The sequence below is a fragment of the Sinocyclocheilus anshuiensis genome, unplaced genomic scaffold, assembly GCF_001515605.1.
Source record: "Sinocyclocheilus anshuiensis isolate Anshui unplaced genomic scaffold, SAMN03320099.WGS_v1.1 scaffold762, whole genome shotgun sequence".
Taxonomy (NCBI): Eukaryota; Metazoa; Chordata; class Actinopteri; order Cypriniformes; family Cyprinidae; genus Sinocyclocheilus; species Sinocyclocheilus anshuiensis.
Window position 1 is genome coordinate 100221 of NW_015542390.1, and position 13305 is coordinate 113525.

General features: G+C 38.0%; 1 protein-coding gene across 1 annotated transcript in view; it reads right to left on the minus strand.

The window, feature by feature from the left end:
• Window positions 1–13305, minus strand: part of LOC107692754 (partitioning defective 3 homolog) — a 444353-nt gene that overhangs the window by 94786 nt on the left and 336262 nt on the right. The window contains exon 21 of the mRNA XM_016491924.1: window positions 9070–9198. Within this exon, the coding sequence (XP_016347410.1) occupies window positions 9070–9198 (129 nt within the window). The remainder of the gene's footprint in view (window positions 1–9069; window positions 9199–13305) is intronic.

A 13305-nucleotide genomic window follows, 5' to 3' on the forward strand; every position in this document is an offset into this window, starting at 1 on the left:
GACGAGCATGCAGATGAGCTTCCCTGAGACGGTTTCTGACAGTTTGTGCAGAAATTCTTTGGTTATGCAAACTGATTGTTTCAGCAGCGGTCCGGGTGGCTGGTCTCAGACGATCTTGGAGGTGAAGATGCTGGATGTGGAGGTCCTGGGCTGGTGTGGTTACATGGTGTGTGTGTGTGTGTGTGTGAGTGTGAGTGTCTGCGGGGAGGCAGAAGAAATGCACAGCAGAAAGAAAGATAATAAGGTTGTGTTTGTCTGTTAGGATGAGATATATGTAGATGAGACTCAACCTACAAGAAGAGTGTTAAACTAATGAAGAGTTTGATGCTGTGATTAGCTCACATCTGTCCAGAGCGTCCGCACGTACGTGTGTGTGTGTGTGTGTGTGTGTGTGTGTGTGACATGACGAAGACTGATACTAAAATTATAAAAGTGGAAGAGAAGAGAGAAAACATTATCAAAAAAATTGGCAAGAGGGATAAAAAAATCCCCAGTGAGCTGCAATAAAACAACAAAGAGAGATAGCAAATCCCTCTTCGTGACTTTCTGGCCTCAAAGCTAATTAGTGTAGATTGCGTGTGTGTGTGTGTGTGTGTGTGTGTGTGTTTGAAGAAAAGCACGAAAGATCACACTCCGGTCCGCCCGCAGTCCTTCCTCTCCTCGCTGAATAAATCACACTGTTTATCTTACGACACCACCAAATTCCAGACAGACACAGCCAAAGCACTCCCTCCATATGTCTAACAATGTTTAATTCAGGTTAGAGAGCGAGCGAGATGTTCACATCGATGCTGCCAGGCAGATCCCACTCTTCGTTTGGTAATTTTTAAGTGTAAATAAGGTAGCATGCCAATAATCATCTGTGTTACTTGTAGAATCACATCGAGGGTGTGCATTTTTAACATCGCTTCTCGACATACCGAGACTGGGGAAAATGAATACGTTTACAACTTTGTTATGCAGGCAAAAACGTCCTTGGCCTCCAACCACATGCATATATCTGTTAGAGGAATATAAATGTAATTACAAATATAATCTGGTCTACAATCAGTCCTGTGATCTGCCTTTGAACTCTGGAAGCTAATTGGTCCAGTCAAGCGGCGAACTGTTACAAAAGGCAACGCAACATAATGAGCTCGTTTGACAAAGCAGAACGACAATGCTAATTATTTTGTAACAAAATTACCGCCACAATGCGAGGGGAAAGATCAGCTGCGATTACGAGTAACACGCATTAATGCATCAAAAAATGAAATATTGGAAATGTACAGAAAGCCGAAGGCAATCCCAGGCAGTGGTAATGGAGAAAGAGTTGGAAAACCGCTGACAGAAAATCAATTCATAAATCAAGGCAATAAAATGAATGAACATAGAAAGAATAAATACTCACAGGGCCACGGTTCCCCAAAAAATATGTACACACACAATGAATTGAAAGATCAAAAAGTACAAATACACAGTGGTTTATAAAGAAAAAGAAGGAATGTGTTGGTCTGTTAGAAAACAAAAAAATATTATATTATATTATATAATTTTATATTATTATGGCTATTTAGTAAATACAGATTAAAAACACTAGCTTGCTAATTAGTTTTAATCGGCATAGAGGTAGAATCCTGCATTTGTGCTCTTTACCACTGTTATTGCATTCAAACTAGATTTTGTTAATTAAAATTAAGCTGAAATAAAATAAAATATAACTATTAGATGAAAAGTCTCAAATAAATAAATAAAAATAAACAAACAAACTTTAACAACTTTGACCAAAAAAAAAAGAAAGGAAAATGTCATGGCAACCAACTGAAAGTACTCAAATGACTATAATTAAAAATTGAATAAATATAAATAAAATATTAAAACAAACAAACAAATAAATCAATAATGAAAAAGTACATACAATTTTTCAAAAACTTCAAAATAATAATTTAAATAAAATTACAATTAAAACTGAAACTGAAAATAAAAATAAACTATAATTTCAAATATTATTAAATAATACAATAGTATATAAAATACTGAAAATTACATTGTTCTTTACTCATTATCCTTCTCCACAACAATACAACCTTTTTTTTTCAATGTACGTCCCAAAGGTCTCAGCACATCAAAACAATAGAAAATAAACAGTTATTAAATACAGATTCAATATTTTAATAGCATCAATGCTGAATGATATCCAGTGTACAAAATAAACATTACTCTGGGGCAAGGTTATTATAGTTTTGAATGTTTAAATTGGTTTTATTTTAATATCGTTTTCAAATTTGCTATAAAATTCAGTTGATTTAGTATTTTTGTTAGTTTGAGTTTAGTTTTTATTTTGTTAACGCATTTTTATTTCGTTTTTATATAGTTTAGTTTCAATTTTAGTTTCAGTTTTAATTAAAGTTGAGCAGAATTAACAGATCACTTCCAGAGCGCAGGCCAAAGAAAGACGTAGGCATAATTTAACTAATCTACACAATAATGTCATATCTAATGATGTGTGTTGAGTTATATAGTATGAAAATAAATGTAGTCTGATTTGGTTATATGTAATTTCTTATTTAACCATAATCATGATATTGTAACTGTGGTGTCTTGCTCACTTTTCCGTGAACAGCCGTGCATCAATCAAAACTGGGACTAATGAAATTCAATAATAACGGCAATCGCATTTAACAGTAAAGGCTTATATTTGAATGTTATTTTCATTCATGAAGAATTATAAGTGTGTGTATGATGTGATTTAGCCAATGCACATTTGTCCAAAAGCCTAGTAGAGTGCTCACAAGATGCTAGGCTAAAGTTTTGTGTTGTTTACAGAAAGGATGCGCATTCTCATCTTTTTTTCTGTTAAATATCATGTTGCGCTGCATGTCTTTTTCTTCAAAGCACCAACTTAGAATGCCTAATGTTGGTTTGATTGCTTGTGTTACATGATAAAATAAATAATCTTGCTTACTTGATTTAATAGATTTAATGCGAGTGCGGGTCGCAACTCGCGGTCTTTATGTCAAACGGTTCTGGTCTGGTACAGAATTAAATTAGTGCTGCTGTCAGATAATGGGTCGGGTGTTCTGTTAAGTACTGCTGGTGCACGTTTACCAAACAGGACCCGTGCAGGCTTTAAACTGCTTTGCGTCTCTCCGTCAGATAACCTCATGTGCGTGATGCGCCATTACAGGTAGGCTATTTCCCTAAACTGACACACAGCTCGTATATTTTTCCGCCAAGTGATGAGAACGTAATGATTACGAAAACGATTATTTATTTTTGATAATTATTATTTTATTTCAGTTCGTTTTTCAATAACTGTGGTTAGTTTAGTTTCGTTTTAGTTTTTCAATTATGTTGACGTTTTTATTTTATTTCAGTTTACGAAATTGTTTTTTCATCAATCGTTTTAGTCTTAGTTTTAGTTTTCGTTTACGAAAATAACCTTGCTTTGCGTCTCTCCGTCAGATAACCTCATGTGCGTGATGCGCCATTACAGGTAGGCTATTTCCCTAAACTGACACACAGCTCGTATATTTTTCCGCCAAGTGATGAGAACGTAATGATTACGAAAACGATTATTTATTTTTGATAATTATTATTTTATTTCAGTTCGTTTTTCAATAACTGTTGTTAGTTTAACTCGTTTTAGTTTTTCAATTATTTTGACGTTTTTATTTTATTTCAGTTTACGAAATTGTTTTTTCATCAATCATTTTAGTCTTCGTTTTCGTTTACGAAAATAACCTTGCTGTGGGGTTGTGACTAAAAGTTTGGGAAACAGTTAGGTCTTTTGGCTTGGAAAGTTGCTGCTGAAGTGCGTTCCAAACATTGTTTTCAATCCCTACACCCTGTGAACCTTCAAAGCCCATGCTAAGGGCTAAAAGAAAGAGGAAGCTAGCTGAGATGTCCACTGTTGATTATAGCACTGCCATGTTTCCGAGCTTTAAAGTCCATCAGGAACCCAAACAATCCGGAGGAAGCGTTGATGGAGAGTGGAAAGGAAGTCAGGAAGACTGAGCAGAAACAGAGGTGTGCTAGTCACTGATTAGCCACTGATGGAGCCAAAAGGATAAGCTAATAGCCATGCTAATCTACTTCAATGGAGAAGTTGCATGGGAAGAGTTTACCTGGTCCTCATAATGTTTGCACTGGGCATTTTTGCTGTGTGTACATAAAGACATAAAGCCTGATCAGCCGAGTGTAAATACACAGAGGAGGATGAAAGCAACTGATATATCTTTTTGCTGGCATGGTGATTTGGTGCCCACACACTCCTTCCCATGCACATGCTATAAATGGCCCCCTGCCATGGTGGTCCTCTCAGTCAAGTTACATATGGTGGACAGGACTGCAACCATGCAACAGGTATAAACAAGGCCCTATAATGGTTACCGTGTTCCTGCAAAAATGCATGCTCCAGGCTCTGCTGAAGCCCTTGATGAGGGATGAAAATTTGGTTTGTTGAGGACTAACGAAGGATGGAAGGTAGTTGGGGGGGGGGGGTACACAGCTGCTTACAATTTACTCGATTGTGACAAAAACAAATGCCACTGATGGCAACACTTTATCAACTTCACTCCAAATCACGCCTGCGAGCAGTGCTGCTTCTGAGCAGTTTTGCATATTTTTACCCCATTTTTTTCCTCTATGTGATACAGAGGCCCCCCAAAAAGCCATTCTTAAAAACAATTATTGCAATTACTCATAAACCACGTGCCCTACCACGTTACACTAGTGATTCACAATCAATCTATTGTTATTTCATTTCAAACGTAATGTTGTCCTTGACAAAATGTGCTTGTGCTATTTGTCATTAAAACTGGTTTGATATTTTGTTATCTAGTGCAATGGCATTCATGCATTTTTAGTGTCTCAAATGCTTTTTTGGGGCCAGTGTATGTACTCATTGTACACAAGTAGCTGAACAACAAAACTGTACACAAAAGCAAAAAATGGAAATTATTCCAAATATGACTTATTTGTTGCATGCAACATAAATGGGCAACATATGCTGTAGGCTCACTGGAAAAACGTGCCTCTACTGTACCTACATTTTTGCAAAACTTCAAAAACATATCAATACTGTACACACAATGCACGTTTGCAGCTGAAATAACCACCTGTGGCAGTAAAACACCAGCAACTCCTTTTCAGATTATTGCTTAATAAAGACTTATTTTCACATGGTTCCTTACACAATACTATGTTATTAGCTCAAAACACTTTTACCATAATGCATGATTTGTAAACAATACATAATACCGTACATTTTTTGTTTGCATCACATAACCAACTCATTACATTTGGCATTTTTGAAATAGTAAACTTGCTCAGTAGCGCACCCGGTACAGCATTGTACTTGCGTTACGGAGCACTCGGATACGAGTCCCATGAAATACGAGTCACAATAATAAAAGCTCAAAAGACTTGTAGAAGCCAAATAAGATGCCATGGTTGCTTGACCAAAAGTGTCTTTATCTCACGTTTGCTTTTGTTAACAATATCGGTTAGGTTTATCGTATGGTTATCGTAGGTGCTGTGTTATTTTCAAACGCGACATAGCATTAATCTTTTAGTGCCACTCACCAGACATTTCATTTCCAAACTGTTGTGATACGTACAATAAGCAACTTTCACGTTCATGTTTAGCACCACTCACTGGACATTTGACTTTGAAAGTGCCGCAAAACATGCAAGATGCTACATAATATAATTTTTCAGAAAATTCTGCCACAGGCACAGTTTATTCCAATGAGCTTGTAAATGGGGCTCCTAAAAAGACAAACAAGGATGCCATATGTGAATATTCAATATCATGTATTGCTCTTATCTGTATGATCAAAAATGACAGAGTAATTTAAGTTAAACAAAATGCCTCGGCGCGTTTGCCGACCCCAGAGGGTTAAGACACATTAAGACATTCTCACACGGCTTGTAATCAAATAAAAAGTGCCAAGTTTGAACAGTTGGAGGTGCAAAGATTTTAGTGCAGAGATGATATTTACCAAAAAAAAAAAAAAAAAACAGCTGTTTAGCTTCAAACTTGAAAATATACCACTAAACCCTCATGTTTTCCCAAACAATGCAAGTTCGCAATTGGGCTAAAACTTTGCTCACACAGGGAATAGCAGCTTCCCCAGAAGTGTTTGATTATTTCTGTACTTTTTTGGGATTGTTTTCCCACTTTGTTTCTCTTATAGTGCTAACAGTCAAAAATGTTGTATTGATCGTAGGCCTCATTGATCAGAGCTTATGCACCTCAGCTTTTGAGAGAACACTGTCAATGTTATTCCACAAAAAATGCTCTTTTTTCACTCAAAAACTGAGTTGCATAAGATCAGATCAATAAGGCCCATGATCAATCAGATCCAAAAAAAAAAAAAAGAAACACAAAACCTGTGCTAACGGAAAGAAAACAAGTTAACAATGAACTCAAGATTTGGTGATCATATAGCATAATGATTCACAAGCACTTTCGGTAATTTTTGACCGGGAACACTAAATCAGGTAAAGGATTATCAGCACAGCACAAGGGTTACATCATACCAGCTACTTTTATGGAGATTTTTGTGCTTTTCCTGAGCTTTTTAGAGGACCAGTGATCATGATGATTTCCCCCCCCCAAAAAAATTGCAGCATGAACAAATCTACTTTGTGCTCCGCAGACAAAACGTTTTCTTGATGATGAAGCAATGATTTAAATATTTGGGTGAACTATTCCTTTAATATCATGCCCGTCAAACTAAAACTAACAGCAGAAAAGGATTCTGGAAGAATCAAGTCATCCAGCACATACGCCAGAGCTAAAGCCAGCGCTTCTGAGTCATAGATGAATTTCATAAACATCCTTGAGGGTCAGGTGTGCTAAAAAGTGGGCTGTGCCCTCCCTGTCAGAAACATATAGGCTAATGGTGGCTCGTTATGAAAATTAATCTAGCCAACCTTTGCGCTGACTTCTGCTTCTGGATCACTAAAAGCCCCTGTCAAAACGTCAAGTCGAATTAACGATCGGTCGTGTCAGGGGAGGGCTGGCTTTGGCCGGGTCCTCTTCTTCCCGGAGCCCAGCGGCTTGTTTTAGCGCTGCTGGATACATCGCCTCCAATAGCCATCAGCGGCACCTATCACCTGATCTATAATTTCATAAGTGCGTAGAAATGGCCTTGTCCCTGCGCCTTGTATAATCAATCAAAGCCTCTGCTCATGCACGTATGTGCACTCACACACACACACACATGACTGTGTAACCTGTAGCACAGCGTGTAATAACACCCCTAAAAATAAGGCTGTAATTGATTTTCCTAGCTGTCAGTCTTCCTGGTGAGAGACTTTGAATATCGCATCACCACGGGCAGATTATTATTATAACAGACCGATTTCCCTCAAGGATTCCCTGCTATCAACTCAAGGAAAACAGCAGAGGTGAGAAAAGGAAAAAAGAAAGATAACCGGGAAAAAAAAAGAGCAGGGCATAGTAACTAAACAATACCGAAAAGGGCAACGTGGGAAATATGAAAACCTTTTAAAAAAACAAATACAGACAAAACATGAGCAGGGGCTAGCGAACACCATCACTTATCTCCCGACGTTCCTGCTGGTTTTCCTGCCTCTGAGGGCCAGAGGTGGTAGACGTATAAGAGCGTGGCCCTGGAAAGCATGCTGTGTTTGGGGCAGAGCTGGCAATGTGTTGGGCCCGCAGCCAAAGCCTGGTTCCCAGCCCATAGTGGAGAGTGTCAGAGACAAGACAAGCGCTTAGAAATGGGTTTCAGATGTTGCTTTGAGTGGACGCAGGCTTATTGTCATCGCAGGGCCTGAGCGACGCCTCCACTAAAGACGGGACTGTGCCTATTGTTACATTTCAGTTATGAGGCATCATCATCAGAGGCTTGACAACAAAGTTAATTTGTTTTATGGCTGTTTAATGCGAAGGCAGGTCCAAACGCACATTTTTAAGGGCATTTTTTTTTTTTACATATACAGTACTGGCCGAAAGTGATGTCCAGCCTAAGAAAATTAATCTTTGCCCTTCATTCAAACATTTTATTAAGGGTTTTATAAGCATATTTCATAGTTGTGCTTGGAGTGTAAAACTAATGTACGCGCTCAATTGTTTCTTTTGTAATAATGCAATGAAACATAACAAATTGTGATAAATAAATAAATAAATAAATAAAAATGCACACCACACGCAAAACTTATACTGCCCTGGAGAATGACTGCTGTAATCAAAAACAAGAAGAACCAATGAAATATTAAGTATATTTTTGTATTCGATGTATGTTTTATTTCCTGTGAGCTTTTTGCTGTACATATGAATATACACTACTGGTCACAAGTTATTTATTTATTTGTTTGTTTCAAATCTTTAATGCTCATCAAAGCTTGGTTTACTTGATCAAAAACACAGTAAATATAGTAATATTGTGAAATTTTATTAGAATTTAAAAGAGCTGTTTTCTATGTGAATATCTGTTAAACTCTAATTTATTTCTGTGATGCGCAGCTGTATTTTCAGCATCATTACTCCAGTCTTCAGTGTCACATGATCTTCAGAAATCATTCTAATATGCTGATTTGCTGCTCAAGAAACATTTCTGATTATTATCAATGTTGGAAACAGTTGTGCTGCCCAATATTTATATTACATTATATACAAACCCATATTTCTATTTAAAATTACTGCTCTGCTTTTACCCATCTTTGTGAGAGGGAAAAAGAACATCTGCCTAGAAACAACATCACTAATAATTTGAGAGACCGGAAGCCGAAATTACAGTAAAAAAACAAACAAAAACAAAAAACAACATCCCTTTTCATTCAAGAGCTTCTATTTAGTCCGCCGCCCAAAAAAACCTCCATTATCAGGTTGGTTCCTTCCGTTCAGCAGCACAAAAGAAACAAACAATCCATACGTGATCAATTTAATGTACTGTTATAAAAGCTCTCAACCGTTTACACCAATGACATCTAAGAGCTTTCCCAGAACTTTTACCTCCCCGGACCCCATTTACTTAATTAGACAGTTTGCTAATTTCCCGGGCAGCAGTGGCTAATTGAGAGGCTTTTTACGGGGATCAGGACGCAGCCGCTCACCTCTCCTGCTCCAGCCTCATTCTCTGCGTCTCCTCCTCGGTGGCCTGACTTTCTTCCATCTTGCTCCTGCTGGACCCTTTCCGCTCCATCTTGTCCCCTTGCCTCTCATCTTTGCGGTTTTTGCCGAACCTGCGGCGGCGGAGACAGAGTGTGGGATAAATTCAGATGGACTTCTAGATTGTTTGTGTTTAAGAGGAGCAAACCGTTCTATCCTTCTTTCTCTTTTCAATAAGAGCACTGGAACACCTAAAGGAAATGAAACTGTCAGAATACTTGACACATCAAAGAGAGGAACGGCCAAGAATGACAACATATCCCTTCACATTTCCACAAAAAAGAATGCAATATAAAATCACTTAATATTTAATAAAAAAAAAAGTAGCAGGTATCTTAAATAACACTACTTTATGCATGTTTCTAAATGCACTGAAATAAAGTTGCACTTGAAACGTCTGTCAATAATAAAGCTATAATTATAAAACTGGAACCTGAGCAACAGTACAGCTTGATGGAATCAATTCCAACTTATTTCACCAGTAAACAACAAAATAAATAAATGTCATAACTAGCATTTGATTCAACAAATTTTACTCATGTCCACTAGAAATTGTACTGGGTCCAGTAGAAATTAATCTTTTTCGACAGTATTTGTGGTAGTATTTTGTTGATAACCACAAAATGACTTTCCACTTACCCTTTTCTTTAAATAAATAAATACATACATACATAACATGGTTACAATGAGGTATTTACAATGGAAGTGAATGGGGCCAATTCATAAACGTTCAAATACTCACAGGCCACGTTCACACAGCAGCAGAATACGGTTGTCAGTCCTGTATTTGAGTCCTTAATAAGGTTACGTTCACACACAGTACGGTTATTTTCAGGACTCACAACCGCATTCTCGGAAAAACCGCGCTGTGTGAACGGATCAGGACTGGACAACTATTTGTCTGTCACGTCATACAGCACGAGAGAGAGCCGCTCTGCTGCACAAACGCATGTTTAGCGTGTGCTGCGTGTTTTCATGTCTGGTTTCAGTAACTTACAGTAACGGACAAATGAGCTGTGTGTCATCTGAAAGTTTCAGATCTCCACCTGAGTCCCGTCAGTTTCTGTTTTTTTTATGCGTGACTCAAATGCTCCGCTCTCCACCCAAATATAAAAGCTGCTGTCTGTTAATGAAGATTTGACGGATGAACTCGCGGCTCGATTGGACTCTTGTCATGTCAGAAAGTGATAAGACTTTCAGTTTTGAGGACGTCGCCATCTTTGATATTACTTTGGTCACTGTTGCTATGGTAACTGATAAGGAATATGTCCCTTGACTCCCGTTGCACGTTCATACGGACAGTATTCGAGACGCTACTGTAAGTTGCTGTGTGAACGGGACATTTCGAGACTCACACCTGTAAGTAAATGCGGTTGTCAATCCCGAAAACTGACAGTGTGAACATAGCCACAACTTCACAATATGCATGTTAACATGATTTTAGTAGGGGAAAAAAATTTCAGGCAGTCTGAAATGTCCTGTGTTTGCTGTGAAGTGAGGGAAACTAAAATACATGGTTATAATGTGTGTAAATGTTTTATCATTTATCAGTATTTTACATCATTTTCAAATGTAATAAGATATAGTTACTTATAATCCAATATGACTTATGTTTTTTTTTCCCCTCAACAATGCAATTTTTACCCGGTGTGACTTATTTTCCACAAAATACGATAGGCCCTATATCCTATTTTACAACTATGTTGCCATGAGAACAATACACCATAAACCTTAATAAGGCTGTAGTGATTTAGACAGCTTTGTAGCTCAAATAGTACATAAATTGTAAGTTTTAACTGAAGAATTAATGTAGGTGCTTCTTCTTCTTTTTATATTTGAAATCTAATGACTAAATGTAAATCTTACAAAAAATGTCTCCATTCATTTCCATTGTGAGGGGTTAGTTTATATATATATATATATATATATATATATATATATATCAAATTAATTAAACTTTGGCAAAATTTCACGGGCAAAGAAGATCCATGGTCAAACACCACTTACATTTGCTTAAGAAACTTTACACATATACTTGAAATGCAGTAAAATTACATGTTGAACAATCAACAAACATGAATATGATGCACAATCAACATGAGGAACACACCCTTCATGTGAAATTTGCAATTGTGCAGATTCCTATTGAGAAAACTTTACTTGAGGAATTTCGCTGTACAAAGGTAAATGTGACTTCATCCTTATGCCACAAATGCTTAACTTCACAATATTTCTTTTAGGAGACTGACAACATCAACTCTTACTCTGGTTGGCAGTAACTTTGTTAAGGATTTAACAGGAAGTGAGTATGCAGAGCTTAAGAGATAAAGTTTTGTATATAGGCTTAAATCTATCGATCTATCTATCTATCTATCTATCTATCTATCTATCTATCTATCTATCTGTCTATCTGTCTGTCTATCTATCTGTCTGTCTATCTGTCTGTCTGTCTGTCTATCTGTCTGTCTGTCTGTCTGTGTGTGTTATCAGTCCCCAAAGACATTCCCCAACTAACTTCCTCAACCATTGTCCCTTCCTGATTGAAATCTTAAATCGTTACACTGAATGTGGTACAGACTGGCTTCTCATCAGTCAGTGGAACAACACCGTGTCATTATCAACAGCTGCCTTCTGGTATCCGAAGTCTCCAAGGCATGTCTCAAAATACTGTGCTTCTTAGTGATGTCATTTCCTGCAGACATGTGCACACTAGTAGCTTTGGCTCGAGGGAAGACGTGGCGAAGTACCGATTGTGGTCAATATTCCAGTCAAAGCAAGACTCGTAACATGCGTTTCCAATAATTCTTGGGGAGTTTTATGCGTGTACAGGATTACTGGGGGTGATAATCAAATTTTGTACAAATAAAGCAATAACAGAGAGTGTGCGAATCTGTGGGGTGACAATATGAATTAGTGCCTCCAATAAAAGTACATTTCCATTTGATGGAAGTAATCATTTTCATTGACTAAGTCGCTTTCTCACGCGGCCTCCATTCAAGTACGAATGTGCATTGATTATGAAAACCATTTGATTACCAAACAAAAACTCTCTTCAATAGTTAGCGAATGGATGTGTGATGTCACATGCCCGCAATTTCCCAAAAAAAACACTGTAACCCTGTGCTTATTTTCTTAACTCTCTTGCCAAGGTTCACCGGAGAGCACGAGAACACAAACTTTCCCTCTAAACTCAACAGAATTACCTCAGACGGGCCATCAGACTGAACATATTCATGAAATGGGAAACGGTTTTCCCCAAATATGTTTATTGTTCTACTTTCCACGGGCTGCTCCTTGGCTCAAACGACCCCTTGATCCAGCACAGGATTGTGGGAGAAGTACTCCTTTGGTTACATAAGCATCGAAAGGCCAAACTTTCCACATTTGTCCCTCGGATACTGTACATTACCTGATTAATTAATCAAGAAATGGCCCGGGTCTCGGTGTAAAAGTCCGCCGCACGCATGCTAATAACAGCGAGGCTCGATCTATCACTGCTCTCGCTGACAGCCCCGCCGTACATCTCAAGGACTTTTTCATTAACTCTCCTTATATAATCTTCCTTTTCAGCATGTCTCTCCCCGCAGCCCGTCCCTCTCTTAAAATGACACGTGGAGAGATACGTCGAGAGAGAGGTGAGGATTTTGGAAATTAATCTATTTCAAGGCACGCAAACAAGTAAGGTCAAAGCTCTTTGAAGAGCTCTTCGGCTCTTTCAAAGCATTGTGGGTTTCTTGTGGGCTGAATGCAAATTCTTTAACCCTTACAGCAAAACTCCTGTGGGAGTCAACGTCAATTTGCAGATGAAATGGACCAAAAGCGTCTCTGGGGAACCAGCACGGTAGTTTATGCACCTTTACAATGCCTGAGGCTTTAAGCGTAATTGTCATTAACAAATGGAGAGACTCTGTAATGAACAACACGACTGGGTTGTATTTGATGTGCAAACAGTACTTCTGTGACCTGTGGGAAGGGACCGAGTCTCCCAGTTCACTCGTTCATTTTGCTAAACATGAAAACTAATACACTCTGGCACGTTCCCTAGACCTCACATTGAGAGTTTGCTTTCACCATCAATCATCTTTAAAGACCTCTTATAAGGACCCCAAGAAATGGCTTGACTGGTAGTTGCCAGGGGGAGAGGCATTCTCAAATTTGGATATAATAATTTAACTCTTTCC